Source organism: Lepeophtheirus salmonis, chromosome 12 (genome assembly GCF_016086655.4).
Source record: "Lepeophtheirus salmonis chromosome 12, UVic_Lsal_1.4, whole genome shotgun sequence".
Lineage (NCBI taxonomy): Eukaryota > Metazoa > Arthropoda > Copepoda > Siphonostomatoida > Caligidae > Lepeophtheirus > Lepeophtheirus salmonis.
In genome coordinates this window covers 1,845,644-1,867,865 of record NC_052142.2, presented here as the reverse complement: position 1 = coordinate 1,867,865, position 22,222 = coordinate 1,845,644, and the positions used below count along the sequence as shown (strand labels likewise).

Genomic DNA, 22,222 nt, shown 5'->3' with positions numbered 1-22,222 from the left:
CCTTACTTAGATGCTCATATCTTTTCTATTTTTTTCTTCAAATGCTTTATCTCATAGCTGAACTTATAGAATATACCATATATTTCAATTTTAATAACTTGCCTCAAAAAGTCGATTTTGATTGATTTATTGTCAATTAAGTTTATAACATTTATTAAAAAATGTAAATAAAATAAGCTGCTTAGGTTGCGTGATTATAGATTACTATAATATTACTACGAAAGAAATTCATTATATAAGAGTTTATATTATTACATAATTTATATGTAAGCATCTATTAACTTGTTTTAATTCCCTTAGATATAAATTATGTAATTATATAGACTCGTAAGTGATTTAATTTTCCAAATTAAATATTCCAGAATCTGTAACAAGCATTTCCGAACTAAGCTAATATTCATGAAAGAACAGAAACAAATTCCACTTGGCCAAACGATAAAAAACAATCTGATGCTCTACAAACTATATTTCCAGATATTCCAAAGTACTTGAACGAACAAACTTTTCCTGAAAACATAACCATATTACCTACTTCTACTTGAAGGATATACATAAAAATATTTCAATAGTAATTTAAAATGCATTATATTTTTTCCAAATTTGAGTAAGATATAATTAACCATAATTTTCAAACTGGATAATTATTTCAAGAAGATGAGAACAAAAACTTGATGGATATAAAAAAAGACTCAATAAACCGTTTTTACCCTAAATATTAAATAAATATGAGTGTCAGTTTCAACAATTGAATATTTAAAATCAAGTGTTGAATTATTGGATGAAAAAGACAAGCATGTTTTAGTAATTATTGACGAAGTCTATTCCTCATTGAGAGTTGAATTTAGTTATACTAATTTTTTTTTGGATGTTATAGCAATGGAAACTTTTCTAAAACAATACATTGTATTATGGTAAAGAGTGTACATGGAAAATACAATCTCATAGCATTGATGATTTTAAGCAGCTGACTACGTGTTATAAAGTCAAAAAGGGTATTAAATAGAATTTCCACTTTTATATAATTTATATTAATTAAGGACTTTAATTTATTGTAATTGTATGTATGATTCAATTAGGTTTTTGGAAACTCATATATTTAATAAAAAAAATATGAAGATTCAATTCCAAACAACTATCTTGATATTTTAACCAATATTTAACACATACGCTTCAATTATAATTTTTATTTATATATATTTCTAATTAGGAAATATGTTTTATTAAGTTCCACGATAATTTTGCAAATCATATGCATCTTTTATTTTTATTAGATGCATTGTAGAAAAATGATAATTAGTCAGCAAAATTATTTATTATTTTTTTAAAAACAATATAAATAAATTATTAAAATAAATATTCTTACCATCTCTTATTCTCCATGCAATACTTAGGACACTTATCTCCTTGACAATAAACCCTGATCAACTTCATTCTCACATTCTACTATGACATTTACCTCCCCCGGAAAGTATTTTACATCACCATGAAAATTTACCCCCCTTTATAATTAGTTCTTTCTTATTAGATCAAAAAGCTATTTAAATATATTTTGTGATTAAAGATTAATAACTTTAAATCGGGAAGATAATTATAGTGATTAATTAATTAAATCATTCAAACAGCGTATATATATTAGTAAATAACATACATAAATAGTATCTAGTAACAACAGAGTCAGGAATTACTTCAATGTCGATACACAAATCTACTCTGAGTTCAATTATGACTTACAATTATAACTTTCAAACAAATTTTCAGCATTATTCGTGGTTACACTTTATACTTTGATTCTCCCTTTTCAAGAATGAAATAATAATTATAGCAGCATTAAAAAATTTAAAAAAATCACGTTAAGCTTTTTTTTTAAATTACAAGCTTGACCATGAATTTGATGTATTTTAGAGACCAATTTATTTTTATTATATCATATTTTTTCCTGTCCATTTCATATTCTCTTACTCCTCCCCAATAAAACTAATTGTGTAAGAATCAATGAATATTTTTAATATTTTTTTATCAATATAACTATACATAATACATATATATAATATTTGAAAAATAATCATCGATTGGATCGGGGTTTTGTTATTTTTCTTTAAGCTTTGATAGTTAGTGATCCTCTTTTCAACATTAATTCGAACTTTATCATTTTTAAAGATAACAAATTCTTCATGACATTAAAAAATTAATATCCAATTTTGGGAATAAACATAGATAAACTATGACCACATTTAAAATTATTAGAAAATATTTCACATGGCCGAGGACAGGACATAACAATTTCCTCTAACATATATTAAAAACCTCTTGAGGGGATGGACTCGATAAAAAAGATCAAAAGACGATTTTGTTTCAAAAATCTAATTTTGAAGCTTTAAGCGGATCAAGCAGACAAAATGTACTAAATCGGAAGGGTAGATGAGGCCTCCTCTTCTTACAAAATCAATAAATTTAGACTTATCGTCAAAAATTTTATCGGATACCTCGTTAAAAATTGACTCTAGATTAATTTTGATGGAATTAGAGCTAAGCTATAAAAGTGATGTACAATCATGGCATCGTAATTTTTTTGATAAGTATCGTAAAATGTATCCGGCAACATGGAAAATGACTCCTTGCTTGCATTGAAGATCAACAAAGGATATTTCAATATTTTCCTTCTGGAAATATAAAGTTGATAAGAGATATAAAAATACAGTAAGAATATTATATTTATATAATCTATTAAATAAATATAAATTATAAATTAATATCATGATTTTTCTTGCAAAAAATTTACACCAATATTTTCAATACAAATATAAGTAATAATAAAATTTAAAAAATATGAATGTATTGCCATATGTCCATTCCTTCGGAACAGCAGCCTTCTACAATTCTTTAAGGTTTGGATTTTTTGGAAACTTATCAAAAGAATAATTATTGAAACATTTAATGATTATTAAAACCAATTGTTCACACAGTCGAGCAATGCAGAAAAAGTTTTCCAAATCATCATTTCCGAAATCATTTTTCAAGTTCCATGGAGGTTATAAAGTCCTTCTTATCCATATCCTTGAATAACAGCTTACCATTTATGATATTTCTACTAACTATCTGACATTATTACAATATATATATCATTTTAGACATATAAAGCCAAATGAATTTTGGAGAGTAGGGTTAAAGAAGATATTGTTAACATTACATAAATATATTCTTAAGGGCTTGAGAAACTTATAAAATGATTTTTGCATTAAGAGTGGAAATTAGTATTCATGTAAAGTCTATCTTTTCCTAGTGTTCGTACATTCGATTTCAAATGTTTCTGAGTCAAACACGAATCTACGAAATTAAAAATATTCTAATCGGGACTCTAGTATTACAATTATGCTATAGATTAAAAGCCTTAGGCACAAAATAGGGACAACAGGCTTCCTATTCCCATCTAACCGATGCAGACAAGAGCAATTCCTGAAATTCCTATCCGAAATTATCTGAATACTGAATGATCCTATATCAGATAACTTCATTGTAAATATTGCCAACAATGACATATAATTTCTTAAGTTGATCTATCTCTTTCGTTCAAAGGAAAGGCTCCCGAAGGTGAATCTTTGAGGGTTCCATTTGTCAGTAGTGTTTCATCTACTTTTCAGAGTAGTTAAAAGTAATCATTCGTCATAGAAGGCATTCTTAATCAATGGAATTAAATCCTCTTGATGGTCTAGCTTATTCATAACCATGATGCTCACCACGAGTTTATTCAAAGACCTTAATGTAATCAAAGTTTGTTTACCGTATCTCAAAGAAAGGTTGCAAGCTAGGTGAACATCTACGTGTTGAGAAATCCATGCCTTGGCTGACAAAAGGGAAAGGAAATATTTGAAAAAAAATATGGCAGCTAGCCTTCTGTATTTTTCTTATTGCCAACTGTTTATTATTATAGATGAACCTTTCATTTAGATATTATCATAGAAAAATAAATATTATCTAATCTATGAATATTATATACAGTTAATTAAAGTCCTTCATTTATACAAATTAATATGAATAAATTTCAATTCTATGTAATAACCTTTTTGAGTTCATAATACCTTTAGTCAGTTGTTTCAAATCATACAAGTGTCAACTCATTAATGTTTACAAAAATAGCTGAAAGCAAAATAAAGTATATCTTTATTATTTTCAAAAATCTCGAATAGTGAACACTCTTTTTTTAATTTTCAAAGTTGTAATAATTATTTTTTAATACTTGAGAAGGGAATATCTAATTAGTGTGAATTAATAACGTAGAAATACTTTTTTTTTAAATCGAAATAACTTAATAATGGAATATGAGTATACTTATAAATTTTTACTGTGAAATTATATAACTATCTTTTTCCTTATACAGGATTTATTTTAAAATTATTTTTTAAATTATCATTTAAAAAAATTTTCATTCATTTGATTGTAGTTTATATTATTTTCGTATTAGAAACCTTGGAAATTGTATTACAAAATGCAAATTATAGTGTGAATTTTCCTTAGACTATATATTAATTTAAAACGTATATGATTTTTTTATTACATAAAATATAGTGTTGTTATATTTTTCGTCAACACACAACGCGTTATATTTTTGCTTTTATGAAAGGTAACAGTTCAGAAAACATGTGCCACAAAAAAAGGTGGTTTATATTATCTCTTATCCCAATGATAGTTTGGTTAAATGTTGATAACTCAAATAATGTTAGAAATGTAATTAACACAATAAAAGAAATGAGCATAAATAAATATAAACAACAAAGTAATGGTAAGATTGTTACAATTTTTTTTACACATTAGAAACTAAAAATAAAAAAACTAATTGAAGACTCAATTATAAAATAACAAGAATAATACAAACTCATTCAGCTTAAAAACGTTTACATATTCATTATGATAATAAATGTACTTAGTCAAGAAATTTTTATAACATTTTTGCTAGCTTGGATGTATCTTTATACCAATAATAAATATACTTGTTTCCTTTTACAAATATGAATTGTCTAAATGGGAAAATACAATAAATATTGTTATGATCAAAGTAATACTTTTAGTTTTACTTGAGAATATGTAACATTAAAATTCAAGTTCAACTAAAAAACATGGAATAATAATGATTTATATTAATGTATTGAATAACTATTAAAAAATTTATTATTGAGACTGAGATTTCTTTATTAGAAATTTAAATGATTTAAGATTAAAATGAAATACTATTTATTATATGAAATACTTGGACATGTTTACTTTTTCCCGTTTATCTGTCCTTTTCTGAAAAAATTTGATAACGCGTTTTTTCTCACATATTTTTCTACTTTTCGCCCAAAAAAATCATTAATGTATATTTTTACATCTTATATTATATATTCATAAACTTCTGATTTTCTATCTACTATGTATATATTCCGAAAAAAACGGCATGAATTCAGATGATTTTACGTTAAACGTTAAAGCAACTATTGGGACTTCTGATCTTTCAGTTTTTTTTTCCAAGTACCAAGTGTTGGCCTTTTTGTAAAAATTAGTTTGTACTAAAAGTAGTATACATTTCTTGACTTAACTAGGTTCGTAACTACAGGGGTCTTTGACTCAAATACTGTTGTCATATTTGTCATAAAGAAAGAGTTTAATTTTTTTTTAAATCTGTCAAAAATTTGGATTTTTTTGTCACAATTTGCATAATATTTGCATTTCCTTCTAAATTTATCTTTTCCAAAAATAAGATCATTTTGAAATAAATATATTCTAAAATATGTGCATAAAAAAAATATGGCTCTAAAAAAACGTTATGCAAAAAAATATTGAAGTTTGCGAAAAAGTATTAATCTTTATCTTTGCTTGCAAAAGATGATGGTATTAATGATAATTATTCATAAGTTAGCAATTAATTCCAAACTATGAGACCCAATTTTAATATGAGTGATCATATTTATTACATTGGCATGTCAGGATTAGATATACAAAATTATATTTTATAAACTATTTGAAAATATATGTATGATATGAGTATCTTAATTTCCATAATTTTTTAGTATGACAATATAACTAAGGTATAACTACCTGTTAGGTATGAAACTTAATAAACATAGATTAAATAATCAATTAGCATTATTTGTTTACATCTCCATATAGGTATATTCTTGGATTATAAAAAAATTACAAATAAATTTAAAAACTAAATAAAAATAAACAATAAAAATAAATTAATATTGGGTTTATTATTAAAAGCAACTAGATATAATATTTTATATCATAAATATGTACTAAAATTTTGTATTGTTGACATCACAACAAAAATAAAAATGGAAAAATTAATTCTAGAATTCATCGTACACAGTTTAATTCCTTCATCTAAAATATTATACCAAAAACTGCGGCAATTTCCTTGAAATATTAGATCTGTGGTTATTGGACATTTTTCCGTCCAGTGGGAGAGTTTCAGTGGGAGAGTTGGAATAAAAGAATGTGTACTAAGAAGGGCTTCATTATAGAAGTATAGTACCAACAGTCCTGTTTCAAGTCCACCACAATACGCCACAAGGACAATTTTTATATTAAGGATGTGCTGAGATCTACCATGAAGGACTCGAGACTGAAAGAACTTGCCCTGATGGAGTAAAAGTATTAAAATACAAAAGGAAGGAGGTTTGTTCGAAAGCCACCTAGGATACTTTTTTCTAGCCTTTATGGAAAACTTGAATAAATTTATATTAAAAACATTATTTAAAACACCGGTTTTTTTTTCTGCTCTACTTTTCTCCCAAAGAGGAAATAGAGTCTTTGAGTTTATTGGTTTATAAGAACGGATAAAGCAGGAGCACACACTCCACAAAATTTCAAGTTTTCTGTTCCCAAAATTCAGGCTCCGTGTAATTTTTTTTTTTTTTTTTTTGTCTCTGTTAAAAAATTAACCTCCCTAAAATAAAAAATAATAAGTTTTACTTATGATGGGTACCTATACAATGTTTTTTTTTTCTCTCAAGCTGATATTTAATTCATTCTTGAGGAGAGAAAATCTATTCCTTGAGTATTTACTTGCAAATGTACTAATAAAAAACATCGTCTAAGACTAATAATTTCTTGGAAGTTATATTCTATGTTGATTAAGCAAATTTATATTTTGAAGGAAGTCGTGTCTCGTTGACGAAACCTCGTGACTCTGGACAATGCCAGGTACTGCTGCTAATATATAAATACATAAACATCCCCCGACAGCAGCTGACGTCTACTTAAGTCCATAACAACATCCTCAAAAGAAACCTTTGTATCTCTATATATTCTTTAGAGATGCACTAGAGCTTTAAACCAAGTAGAGAAACGAATACTTTCATGATCAATAGATGTAAAACTATTTTCCACAGAAACTTTGTTTTTCTGCTAGAAGCACTATATTGTAATTATTTCCAAAGATAATTATGAAACGTGAATGATTTTACAGCTTTTTAAAAGAAAATCAAAATGTATTCTTGAGAATTGAGTCTAAGGCAATCGCAAAATTCCAGAAAATGGTTGCTACGAAGGTACCCCTGGAAACCAATATCTGAAGAAAACAGCTCTTAAGTTCAATACATGAATTTAATTTAAAGAGAAGTCCTTTGGCATAACCAAGTTACAGGAATGGTTTGGGTTTTATCCATTTGTTGTGGATATAGTATAATGTTATTTGATTCAGAGATTAGGTGTTGAAGGCTTGTGGGATAAGTTTATTATAATCTGTTTTATGAACAGTTAATTCCGGTTAATTAATATATACATAGGAATAAAATTCTTATATTTAGATTTAGATAAATAGATCAATAATAAAGAAAAAAAAGTCATACATATATTCCCACATGTTATCTTCAATTTCCTTCACTGTATTTGCTTATGAGCAGCTTTTTCATATTCGACATCTCTCCACCATTTTTTTTAGAGAAGAAGCCAAGTGGGGCATCCTGCACGATTGTGGTCATGCAAGTATAGATAATTAAAAATGAGTTAATGGGTTCGTTCTGTCGGTTTGTAGGCCGAAGTTCCATGGTTTGTCTTTTACGCAGTTTCTTAAATTGGCATCGTCATTTTCTGGTGCAGTATATGAAAACTAGGATAACAGGATTCCCATTATTGACATAATGGTGCCTGTCATTTAATAAAAGAGGTAAATTAAAAATCTAGATATCATGATAGAGAACCAGTGGTGAATATTATACATCCCCCCCCCCCTTACTTAAATTAATGAGGTAGCCCTCGCAATTTGAAGAATATTTGAGAGTAGAGCAGCTTAGCTGTCATGACGTTTAATTAGATTATCTTTGAGCAGGCCTGACAGAGTTGGAAAGAAAGAAAACACAAATCCTACTCCGTATATACATAGGAAGAAGTAAGACTATACTCATAGACAAAAATTACTCCGATGATTATCCTCAATTCAAATCCGAGTCCAACGAGGACTAACACCTAAAATCCCATAACAAATCCTCAGTGTTACTCTGCTTCTTTCATAAGCTCACGAAAATTTTCCAACCGACTTCGTGCCTATCAATGGTGTATAGGTAGGAACGGTTTCTCTATTATATGTATTAGTATTAAATATTAATTACTCTTTAACACAATATCTTACTTTGTGGTTATCAAGGATGAAAGCTTTGTCAAATAAGTTGAAAACGACACAGTGTGGATCATTGGTGTTTTGTCCTATAATGGTAATGCTCTGAACTAATGAATGGAAAGAGGTGATCGTATGGATCAGAAAACTGCTGTTTATCTATCGAATCTGAAGTCCTCGACACGTTTTTGTAACATAATTTGCGTTGATATCCTTAATAATGCAGATTATGTACTTATGCGGATGGTATCCTTCTATTAATAAGTGGTAAACATCCAAGTGGGTTGCAAGATGCTATAGAGTTGGTTCTGGAATTGGGGAAAACAAATGGTATCACCTTTAATCCATCCAAATCAAGTGCTATTGTCTTCTCAAAAGCATATAAATTAAGATCTAAATACACACATAATTTCCACAATTATATATGGATGGAAAAATTATGAACTAGGCAACTCAAATGAAGTACCTAGGTGAGGTGTTTGATCAAGGACTCACTTGGACCGAACACTGGAAAAAACTTGAAGTGTTCTCGTATATGAAACATGACAAGGGCAGTCATAAGATATAAGTGGGGTTTAATCTCAGATAAAGTTCTTTGGCTCTACGAAGTCATTAACAGACCCATTGTCATCTATGGTGTCTTGTATGGGACACACTGTTATTGCAAATAATCAAATAGTCAATGGAGTCGCAAAGTAAAGTTGTGTTGATCAAGATTTAAAAAAAATTGAGGGGTAGGATATATTTCTTGTATTGGACGAAACTACAGACACTCGACAGCGGTCCATGACTGCAGTGTTTGTTGGTCCTTTGCATAGTTATTTTTTGGGCCGTTCTTATATCATTAATTTAGAAAATGTTACTAAAGCCGACAAAATCTCAAAGGCCGACCAACAATGCAGTCATGGACTACTGTCGAGTGTCTTTAGTTTCGTCTAATACAAAAAGTATAGTTTTCCTCTCAAGTTTTTTTTTCAAATCTTGGTCAACCCAACTTTACTTTGGGATTCCATTGACTTGGTGATGGAGAAGCCAGAGGGAATTACTTTTCCAGCGTAAACTTCCATCAACTTAGCCATAATTGGTTGATTAACGATATGGGGTGAAATATCTCAAAAGATAAACATTTTGGTCATGTCTGTAGTAAAATTGGAATTAATTATATTATTTTTATACAGTTTCAAATTCCTTTTGTGAATGAGGATTTTACGGTGAAGTTCTACATTGAACATCTAAGGTCCTGGTTTTTTAAGATTCTTGAAAGATTAACAATCTTTTTTTCAAGAATACTCCATCAATTTTCTTCAACCATAGTGATTGATTCTTCACTTTCCTCAAATTTTCTTTTATGCTATAATTTTCCCTTCTTTGACCCATGGAGAGTGGCGTTGTTGAAATGAGTAAAAATAATTTTTTTTCAAGTTATACTTTACTGAAAAGTTTCCTTCGCTATTTTTTAAAACATCTAATGTATAATTATTTCTCCCTTTTTGTTGTTGAATTGCTAGTATTCTAATTCAGTTTATCTCTTTCTCCAGTGATGACGTATTATTAGTTCTATGGCTCTTATTATCTCTCCTTTAGAACTATAGTAAGCTTCACTATCAGTTGCACATTGTGTCTTTTTTACCTTTTTTTTCAGGTTTCTTGACCTTTCTCCTCAAGTTATACAGTTACTTGGTCCACCATGCTTTACGTTGAATTTTCGCTTTCAAAGGGGACATTGTTTCAAATGGCATTCAAATTAAGTTCACTTTCCAGACCAATTAAGGCAGAATCTCTTAGACGACATAGTTTCATTGCAAATCATGACCATTTAACAGGTTTTAAATTTCTTAAGAGTATTGACCCATTTTGTAATTCCAATTTATATATAAGGTATCTGTGTTAAGACATTGTAGGCTTGAGAGAAGCTCTCTATTGTGATACATGTGGGAGCATTATGTAACTTGAAAAGGTTACGTCGATTATGGATAATCCTACTCCGCCAATTAATCTTGACTAGAGTTTAAAGAAAAGGATCTTCAACTTTATTATGGAATAAAAGTATTTCTTCTTTTTCTGGCAAAGAGAAAATGGGTGAGCAGGATAAAGTATCTTCTATGATCTTTTACACAACTCTAACTTGAACTTGTCATTAAATATTGTTTCTTTCAATCCACATAAGCGTTAGGTATATCAGATGGATCCAAAATTTACAGAAGTGGTTTATGATGGGTCCAAACCAGAATTTCATAATCATGTAAAAAAATCGGGTTTTTTCAGCAGCCCAAATGATTGCTAGAGCTTCTAATTCAATTGTTGCATATCTTTGTTCGGTTTCCACGAAAGATCTAGAGCCATATTGAGTTTATACGTAGTTTCTGTTGTCTTCTATCTAAAACAAAGTATATGCAATTCCATGTAGGCGTGAGGCATCTTGTAGCAAGACTGCTTCTTTTGTTGTATCAAGATGTCGGACGATTGTATTTCAAATAAGAATTTCTTTGGTCTTGTTGAATGAGTTTTCATGTTTCTCAGGTAATTAAAAACTACTCCAGATTTTAATTATTGTTTTCACTTTCATAGTGGCATGAGTAATATCAGGATACCCAACTTTGAATTAATAGGCTAATCCTTGTAATTCTAAAATGTTGTGAGGGATGGAAAAAATCGATATTGAATTAACCTTAGCTTGGACTGGTTCCAACCCCCTCCCTATAGACAATGAATCCTACGAACTTCAATGCAGATCTTGTCTTTGTTTAACGTAATGCCATGCTCACGACAATGCTCAATAAGTATCCAGGGTATTTCAATAAACCAGCACTTTTGTGCAGAATAATGCAATGCTGTTTCTTACACACGTTCTTTTGCTTGGAAGTTCATTGTCGTTAGTGATTGATCATCAGGTTCATGTGTGAATATACCCACATGTTCTCCTGATCAATACTTGTTAAACTTAAATTTCCGAACTATATTATTATAGATAACGGATAATTCATAATTTATATGATCAGCTTCTTGAAAAGAATGTACTTTCACTTTTGTTACATTGTCAATTCCTATTTGTTGTCGAAACTGATTTAATGAAACATAATGTCACTTTATTTTGTTGTACTATTATGATTATACGCAACGTTCATTCTCAGAACGTTGAAACCCACGTTGACAGATCATAGACACCCACTTTTTTATCAGTTTCTTGTTTTATAAGTCAAGCATTAAAAGCAATCAAGTTAACTTAACTTGACAAATTTTTGGTCGAACATGTTCAATAAATAACAGATATTATTGCATGAAAAATTTATGTTCATATTTAATAACATTAGTGTATTTTGAAGGAGTGTATGGAAGAGTGCGTATAACTAGATATTCACCTATGACCAATTTAACCTATCTATTTTATCACAAATTGAAGAGACGAAGACAATCGTTAAGCTGCAATTTCAGATTACTCCAACTGTACTGAGCTGTACAGTTTTCCTCGCACTCTCCGACGACTCAACCTTTGACTACCTCCCCTAATCTTCACAGTGGTATGTCTCGCCATAGCCAACAGCCTCTTATTCATCAACATCCTGGATCATAACGAAATGAAAATCCCTACTCTTGCCTTATATTATTCTAATGTTTGTTCGTCAATCCATGAGTAACGGAAAAATTAAGTGATTATCTCTTCGTTCATTCGAAGTGCTGTCGTGTTTATTTATTTTTCTTTTATCTAAATATATATTATATTGGTGATATTTTAAAATAATCTTGCCATTTTCTCCACTTAGACTCTTTTTTTTTCTCCTGCCATTTCTTCCACTCCCATTTTTTCCTTGACATTTTTTCCTCTACTATTATTTCCTACAATCCTATTGATTTTGTGATGGGGTAAAAATAAGGCATGGCTCTAACATTATATAATTCCATGACTTTTACAAGATTTGGATGACCATCAATATGGAGTGGGAAATTGTAGGAGAAATGCATTTTCTTTATATCCAACATAAAATTCAAACCATCAGGACTTGATTCGACTATATTTTATGTTGTTTTTTTTTGACGCCCTACATCATAATATCGAATGCGATTTCTGCCAATAATAATTTTTAATTGAGATACATTTTATGATTTCAATATTTAGAGGACATGGCAATTTTATGTTGCAATAAAAAAGATACATATCTTCAACTCTTCTTATGCCTTTATTTAAAGCAATTCCATTTTAGGACACAAATGATCCAGGATTGTATCATTTTCTTCAAATTTGAATATATGGTCAGTCATTCAACCTTGATAAAAACTGACTAAGATATTGAATAAGTATTATAAAGATTCATCACTAAAAACATTGTTTGGGAAGTTATGATTATTTTTGTGATAAAAAGTCTTTGTTCGACTAAGACTAGAGTCTAAGATAGACTTCGAAGTAATTTATGCCAATGTTATCACCATACATGGAGTAAGATTTGTGTTTACTTATTTTCCAATCCTCTGAGGGCCGCTCACAGCTAATCTAATAAAAAGTCATCACTATTGAACTGTTCTTTTCAAAATGTCAGGGTTATCAAGTTAATTTTTGGTTTCTTTTTTTAACATACCGGTGGATAGTATTTTGAAAAAAGTGATATTACATTGAAAAAGGCCTATGACTTCAGAGCAGAGGAATGTTCAGGAAGATTGGCTCTGGACATTAAAAATGAGTCAAAGGTTCAGGTGATTAGAATCCGAATACATAAGAAAGAAAATGGACATTAGGATAAAGTGAAAAACCAGACCTTCAAAACTATGGATCGATGAGAAAATTCTGCCAGTATTATGGAAAAGAGAATCACACAAGAAAAAACTGTACAGCAAATGACAATAAATGAAGTGAACTGAACACTGGGACTGATGATACAGTCATACCCAACAGTGTTTATCATCGTTATTTCAGTAAATAAATTACAAGAAAGCACATGAAGTTACTGAGCCGACCGGATCATCTGAAGTTAACTGTAATCGGTGTATGTTGGGGAGATATTAAGAAAAGAGACAAAAGCATATAGGAAGAAATAATATGTGCTTTCTTCTTCTTCTCTTTTACTTGGAAGAGACGCCAGTAGTCCGATATGACTAATAATGTTTATTCAGTTTGTGATCACGGATCCAATTAGTTCTCTTATTGGGAATTCAAATTTATGTTTGAAGGACTTTGGAATTTAGAAGGTGAATATAAAATTAAACATGAATCGAATGTAACTCCAAGGACGACATAAATTCCACTTCTATCTCTAGTATTAGAAAATCTCATGAAACTAGATACCGTTGAAGGATGTATGGAGCCATCGGACTGGTGTTTTCCTATGGTAGTATCCAAAAGTATTTAGTTAGGATTTGCATCGATCTAACCAAATTGAATCCAGCAGTGAGAAGGGAAAATCTTATGCTTCTTACAGTGGGTTATACCATTGCCTTATGGAGCCACGATTATATTGAAATGTGAACCCAATGTAGGATTCCATCACATGCGTTAAGACGACGAATCAAGAAAACTTACGATTTTTATATCCCCATCTGGAAGGTTTCTGAACAAAAAGAAACGGTTCGGTATCAAATGGGACCTGAAAGTTTCAAAGTAAATTTATAGGAGTTGTTTATAAATTTTTGCATTCAGAAGAATAAAGAGGCTCACAATGAAAGAATGGTATAAGCCTTAGGGAACCTGAAACATCCTGGAGTTATTTATAATAAGGAGAAGTGCTGATTTGCTCTGGGAACAGATATATTTCCCGGCTCAAATGAAAAGGTTGAAGCAATTATGAAGATGAGAGCTCCCGAAAACTTTAGTGAGGTGAGAAGGTTGAAAGGAACTATCAATCAGCTTTTGAAATTCTTGCTAGACTTATTGATCAGGACGGAACTTCTATGTGAACTTTTAAAGTATACTAGTGGATAGTATTGGGGTTGAGAGCAGGAGATGGTGCTGAATGATATTAAGAAGAGTCTCACTAATATGCTATTGTTGAAAAAAAATGCGAAGAATGTGGAAAAAATTAACCCATTGCCAAAGTTTGCCAAAGTCCATATCAAAGGAAATCATAATGCAATACCGTCTGGTCTATATTCATTTCATCAAAACCAACATCCAGAGCAGAAATCATAGTTAATAAAAATTTTAAATTTGATATTTTAGCCGATTCAAGAACCACTTCACTCCTGACATCAAATGTTCTAGTGAAAAAATATTGTCATCCCTTAAATACGTCAATAGTCCTGGAGTTTATAATGCGTCTAAATAAAACTTCGAAAACATTGCAACTAAGGAGTTGCACAATTATGACAGGATGGGAGTTATTGGAAAGTGCAAAGAAGTAAAGAATTATATATCTGCCGCTTTTTTTTTTGTTCCCAATAAAGGTCGAAATGAAATAAGACTAATTATGGAGTAAAAAAAAGCGGAAAAGAGTTGAGGAACGTATTGTGCATCAATTTTCCTCTGCTTCTGACATCATATCTTCAGTTCCTGCAACATCGAAAGTATTTTTCAAGTTGGACGCATTGAAAGGTTATTTTCAGATACCAACTGATGAAGATAGTAAATCTTACTCCAGAGGGAAAGTACAGGTACCTCCAAGCCCAATGGGTTTCTGGTCATCAAATGATTAATATAACTCTCGAACTGATAAAGTGGGTGTCTATGGTATGTCAACGTGGGTGTCAACGTTCTGAGAATGAACGTTGCAGATGATCATAATGGTACAACAAAATAAATTGATAATTATGTTTCATTAAATCGGTTTCGACAACAAATAGGAATTGACAATGTAACAAAAGTAAAAATACATTCTTCTCAAGAAACTGATCATGTAAATTATGAATTATCTGTTATCTATAATAATATTGTTCGGAAATTTAAGTTTAACAAGTATTGATCAGGAGAACATGTGGGTATTTCACACATGAACCCGATGTTCAATCACTAACGACAATGGACTTCTAAGCAATAGAACGTATGTAAGATACAGTATTGCATGATTCTGCACAAAAGTGCTGGTTTGTTGAAATACTCTGGAAATATCTTAATGGTGAAAATCATCAAATGACAAATAATTACAACATACCATTTTCTAATTAGAAAAGGTTCTGAAAAAAGTTAAGTAAGAAAATCTTTTATTACTTGAGGCTTCATCAAAAACAAATTTGCAAAAATAATCCAATGGAATTCCAAGAAAAACTAATAACACAACCTACTTTTTGAAGAGTCGTCCTGTGTAAAACCTTAACAATAAATAAGAAAATGTATAACTGTAAAAGACGTATCAATGCCTGATAAAAAAACAAAGGCATCACATTAAACACATTTTTGTTACCTGTTCCAAATTTAATACCACATACATATTATGCAATTAATTTTACACTCCAAAGCTTATAAGTTTATTACATCAATTGATATAACACCATTGTTTCCATCCATACGACTAAAAAAGGAATATCCAAATGCAGTCGATATTTTCTTGACAAAAACTAATTTGGGTGATATTTGTACAAGAGCTGATGTTGAACAAGAAACAATTAAATTATTTGAAGAAATCCTTTTCATTTAAGCAAGTGGTAGATTTCAAGGTCACAAAATTACAACCAATAGTCAAGTCATATTAAACTCCATTGATAAAAATAAAATAGACTCCTTCGATATAATTTCGCTTTTTGGTCCAACATTAGATCAAAAATAAAATGTTTTGGGATTATCTTTTAGACTGGGAGTTTTTTAACCAGAAGGACCTAGACAAACGGGGTCACATAAAGAATGGTTGGCAAATTTAAAAGACAATTGAGAATTGCAGCAACACCAAATTGATTGACCAGTTGAGGAAAATGAAATTGAATCCCTAAGAAAACCTTTTTCACTTTTATTATTGGATCATTGGGTGAATATGAAAAGTTATTGGAGTATGAATGACTTAAAGCAAAGTTTGGTATATTTCTTGTAAGCGCCCCTTCTACTCTATTCTTATTTAATGAAGATTTTTGACTATTATTTTTCTCCTCATACTCAAAAAGAGTTAGAAGTAAATAGTGTGCCAAAAGCCATTGTCCTTCTAAATATCTACGACGAAACATATTCTCTTCAAAGTGAGTTTGACACGATATATTTAATAGGAATCTATAAGTTGCAATTACTTGAATGATCTGTAGGAGTACATTTGGGACATCTAACAGCGCTAAACAACAACTTTCTCCAAACTTTTTCCTTCGGAAAGGAAATCATTCGTGAATTTATTTTGTAGGTTTCATACTTATTTGGGTAATTAAAGGCAAACTACATAAACATTGTGATAATATAAATTAAATATATCTATTTTTTATAATAGATGTTAAAAGAGATTTGATAACAATCAATTGTTCCAAAGATAAATATAGTTCAATTAATAGATTTGAGACAAATCAGAATTAGAGAAAATGAATGATATTCCTTATTGATATATGTACTTGACGCCCCTTTCACTTTTAGTTTCTTTAGGTGGATCTAATTATTTGAACAATGTTATGCAACTAAGACATGTACTTTAATGTTTCAAAAGAGAAAAGATGAACCAAAACATTGAACAAATTTTTTAGAGTTTCCATGTTAATTTTCCGTTTCTTATTTTTAACACGCCCAAGATACTTGGAATTTGCACCATTCTACTCTACAGCTTTATAATCTGTGGGTTCTGTAGAGACATAAGATTTTAATTTTGACCCCTGTTTACTCAGAGCATTACCCATTTTATTTAATCTAAACGTTTCCCCGTTATCACATACAATTTGTTCTGGGGATCCTATTTGACTAAACAGGATTTGTGTTTAACACACTTCTCAATCCTTATCACTTTTCAGTGCTACTCATCTAAATAACCTATTTAGTCGTTTAAAGCTCTCTTATAACAATTGAGAGCCTTCAAAATATTTTGCTAATATGTTACCTGCATTTTTTATCTCCCGACTGTAATATTCAATCCGAGGATCTGAACAAATATTGGTTTAAGGATATCTCTATAAAAATATTAAACAAGGATATTATTTCAACCCAGTTTCAAAACATGTCTTCCTATTTTTCAACCCAGCCAAAATAGTGAGGAGCAAAACATCACTCATTGACAGGGATGTAAAATGAAAAAATAATCTTATAAATAAAATTCATGCACAAGAATTACTGGATGAGGTAGATATCAAAAATGCTTGATAAACTTACACATCCATCAGATCTTGTATTTCTAACTTGTTATATTTCAAACTTTTTCAAATTTATAAGATAACCGGGCAATATTTAATAAAATAAGTTCATCTAAGAAATATCAACATATTTTTAAATATTTTGGAAATGATTGTTATGTTTCAGGCATTGCCGAAAAAGATTGTGAGGAGTATCATATTTTTAACAAATATGTTCCATGTATAGTATGTAAAATTTTTAAACTGTATGGCAAAAAATTACATCTCTGATGTAAATCATAAAATTCATGGGAACAAGAAAGTAATTGGATATAAATATGATAAATGAAGAGTTAAAAACTTAAAAGTGCGTTAGCAGGAAGCCTTATATAATCAGAATATATTCAATGCTCCAAATAATTTAGATTGTTAATGTTTAAACTTAATGAAAATAATTTGTTCAAATAAAAAATGTATTTCGATTCTGAAGCAAAAAGTGTATTTATTTATTTGATTCACTAAATATAATCTACATTAAAGTAGGCAACTCTTCATCGGTCTGGACGAATAACTATGTTTGAGTATAGGATGATTTATTGTAAAATCAAGTCTAAGCGGAGTCCTCGTGCCACTAAGTTATCGTGGAACATAATTTAAGGAGAATTATTGTAGTATAGAGTCCAGTATAAGTTTCCATATCCTAAAGTCCAAGAAGAGTCCACAATGCGCCAGGTTAATGATTTTTTGTAGCATACAATTGAGGAAGAGTTATCATAATATAACGACTTCATTCTAAGAGTCCACATGCGCCAGGTTAATGATTTTTCCCGGCATACAATTGAGGAAGAGTTAGTATAATACAAGAACTTCATTCTGTCAGATCGGTCCAAGTACTAGACCTGATGTCTATCAAAGGTTCTATTGATATAGATCATTCTAGTTCTAATGATTTCTAATGCATAATTACAGTTTTCAAGGATCTTTCCACTCAGTTCACGAAACATGGAACTACATATTTCTCTTCATTTGTTATTTATTTGTGTCCTAGATCATAGTTCAAAAGCTGAAACTTCCCTTCCTTATCTAAGAATTCATTGATATAGATAATTACATTGGATTTAAAATACCAATTATAGTATACAATTAGTAGATTGACGTTTTGAATTATTATAGGATGTGATGTGTATTTACCTATTTAAGAATGATGATAAACCACTAATAATTTATCTTCCTCGTTGCTGAAAGGGTAGGCCCAAAAAGGCACTAGGCACGCTAGTGACACAAGAAGGACGATGAGGGATTCCTAAAGGGGAACCACGGGAATACCGAATCAAGGATTTATGATCAATAAATGAACGTCTTAATACTTCAGATTCCCATCTAGAACTTATTAGAGATACTTTATTCCTACTTAATATTCACAATGTACATACAGGGAACAAGTAAAGAAGTAAAGATTAGAACGACTACTTAAGTAATAAAATATATAGCAGGATGTAAGGGTTTATATATCCATCTGTAGATGTAATAATTATCATAATTTACGATAGTGGGTACAAAGGCTTATATACCTTGAACGAGTCAGACTGTTGCTTAGCAGAATGAGTAATTTTTTCATATGAAAATAATTGAGAGTTCTGAGGATCTCCAAGCCTAGATTATCAAAGTTTTTATAGGTAATTGGCCAATCTAGGAGTTTTTATCTCCTTAATAAATTTATACTTAGCTGTTCGTGGATATTAGTTATTTTATTTTTAGGAAATAAAATAAAAAGATAAAGTTAAATTAAATACTATTTCCTAACAAAGAAAGTAATATAGAATTTTAAGAATTAAAGGATTTTAATTATAACAAAAAAAAAGTAAATATTATGGTATAATTTATTTATTTTTCTACAAATTTCATTTTCTTTTTTAAATTTATACTAATATTCAGGGTTTTTATTCTTATAAATGTTCTTAGACAAGAGTACTTTCTAATAATATTTTGGGGAAAATCTCAGGCTAAATTTTGAAGAATTTATATTAAAGTCTCAATAACATTAGGTTGGCTCGATATTTCCTGTCCATGATATACTTCAAAGATTGCATCATTTTTTTTATCTGAGTGAGGAAGGAATTTTTAAGTTATGTCAGTCCTCCTTCAGATAATGCTGATATCCACGGTGTCATATCTGAATCACAAAAAGGATCATCTTTAGTCTTGAACCCCATTTCAGGATATTTCAAAGAAAACTTATTGGCCAACTATCCAATGATATAACCCAATCCTTGAAGTCCACAGTCATAGGATGAGGAGGAAGAATTTGACGGTGCTTCGAATTCCGAAACCGGATTTATAGCCAACTCGGTAGCTAAAAGGGAAGCATCTTCATATTCTTCCTAATCTATTTCCGTTTCTTTATTTTCCGGTTCTATTTCATTAATTAAACAACCAAGAAAGTTATCCTTTGATGAGGTTTCTACCTCTTCTATTCGAACTGATATGGACCCAATATGAAGTCAGTTGGCTTTGCCAAAAACAACTAGTCTTAGTTTATTGATACAATCAACACTAGTTGGGTGGCCGTTGGATACTCCCAAGGCCCTCAAGCGGCAGAAAAAGTTTTCGAGACAATCTTGATTTAACCTAGAAGTATGTATATTTGATTCTAGATGCTCTCTTCAGGTCTTAGAATAAGTTTACCAAGGAGGCAATGGAAATCAAAATTCCACGTTGGAAAAGAATTATTTTATTTCCTTTAACAATTCCCAGATACATTTAAGATATTCCCAGATACTCTTTCATCTATTTAAGAGCCTCTTCCTGTTCCTTATTATGATTACCAAATCCACACAAGTTTATTTTGGAGTCAAAAGGCTTCCTACTATTGAAGACGTCGAACCATGAATCTACTGTTTTGATCAAATCCACTTGAGGCTTACTTTCAGGAAATAGATATTGCAGCGACGAGGCAGTTGTATGGCTCAATAGTTGTGTTACTAGATATACACGTTGTCTTTGACTATTTTGGTATTCTAAATGAATATCTTTAATCATATAAGCCATTTTTAGTTCGTTTGAATCTTTTGCCATCAATGCTAGGAAATCATTTTTTGTGGTGGTAGATCCGTCCGACAACATAAATCCTTTATCCAAGAGATGGTTTCTCAATAGTTTGATGAGGTGAGGTGTATCATAAAAGACGTAAACCTTTTTGGATGTGTTGAATGGATTCCAAAAGTAAGGAGAATCTTTGGATATTCCCAATGTCCTTTACAATCCCACATTTGAGGGACCCATATCAGATACTATGGCCACTACAGATATTCCACTTTCTTTTATTTTTTTAATGATACCGAATAGATTTTCAATAGTCATTGCTTTGTCAAAATCAAAATAAACAGGCATCTTCCAAGAATCACGAAGAACCCGTAATTATTGCCACCTGAATCTTCCTGTTCGGGCCAAAGACTTGATCAAAAGATTGAGAATAGTCATAACTTCGTTTCAATTCCATTTCATCGAAAGACAACACTCCAAGACGGATTAAATGGACATCCATTTGAGAGAGCTCTAAAAAGGAACACAAACCGAAATAATTAATTATAATTAACCATAACAATAATGTATTCCTATATTTACCATCCATCTGTTTATTTAAAATGTCCAAAAGTTTGTATTGAATTCCAGAACTATATTTAAATTTGGAAATCCATTTCCTTAAGATAGATAAGGCTAACTAGGGCAGGGGAAATTTCTTCTGAATTTATAAGCTTTTCCTCCAGTCATTGATCTCAGAATGAGATACCTCTGAATATCTTCTTCCATCCATTTTTATGTCTGACTTTCTCATTCATTAGAACATTGACTTGACTTGGTGAAAATATTTTACGTAATTTACATTTATAGGCTTTACAGTTATTTCTTTTAGATGCATTTTTGATCGAACTGACTATTTGAAGGGAAATAACTTTTTTTTCTTCAAGTCTATTTATTTTCATGAGAAGTCTTTTCTTTTCCTTCACCTAATGAAGAAGCTGTTCATTATACATATCTGTCTGTACTGATACATTTGTGTTTTGTTGTGGTATTACATGCTCTTCAATAGTCCCAAGGAGACATCCAAAGAAGGCTTTAAATATTCAAATGATACTTCCATAGCATCAGAGCATTGTTCAGGTAGCTTATCAACTTTCAAACTTCCTTGTTTGGGAGGAGTGAGAAGTTCATTGACAATTTTTTTTATTTTTGTGTTCCTGGAGGAGAGGAGAAATATTAGGATGACTATGAATATGTATAATATAGTTCTGCTTAATTTCTTCAGCATAGAGTTATTTATTCTATCAATTATCTTTTTGTCCTTTTAATATTTGATTTCTCTGTCTTCGCAGCTCGAATAGAGCTTTCAGGAACCAAATATAAAGTAGGAAAAACATTTGATTTCGAATTTTTCCAAACCTTGCTACTAGAAGTCCTTCTCTAGTTAGACATGAGCTTGGT

At 30.3% G+C, this 22,222-nt stretch overlaps 1 protein-coding gene and 1 long non-coding RNA gene across 3 annotated transcripts in view; one reads left to right on the top strand and one right to left on the bottom strand.

Annotated features, from left to right (window-relative positions):
- The first annotated feature begins 4,594 nt into the window (after window positions 1-4,594).
- Window positions 4,595-22,222, top strand: part of shams (glucoside xylosyltransferase 1 shams) — a 53,706-nt gene continuing 36,078 nt past the window's right edge. Inside the window, exon 1 of one of the 2 annotated variants that reach the window (XM_040722582.2) lies at window positions 4,595-4,777. In XM_040722582.2, coding sequence (XP_040578516.1) covers window positions 4,612-4,777 — 166 coding nt within the window. In that variant the 5' untranslated portion in view covers window positions 4,595-4,611. The remainder of the gene's footprint in view (window positions 4,778-22,222) is intronic. The other variant, XM_071891905.1, reaches the window with a different exon arrangement.
- LOC139906672 (uncharacterized) lies at window positions 20,157-20,557 on the bottom strand. Its single transcript, XR_011782380.1, has 2 exons — window positions 20,426-20,557; window positions 20,157-20,368 (listed from the first exon to the last, which is right to left on the bottom strand). It is a non-coding gene; the product is annotated as an uncharacterized lncRNA (long non-coding RNA).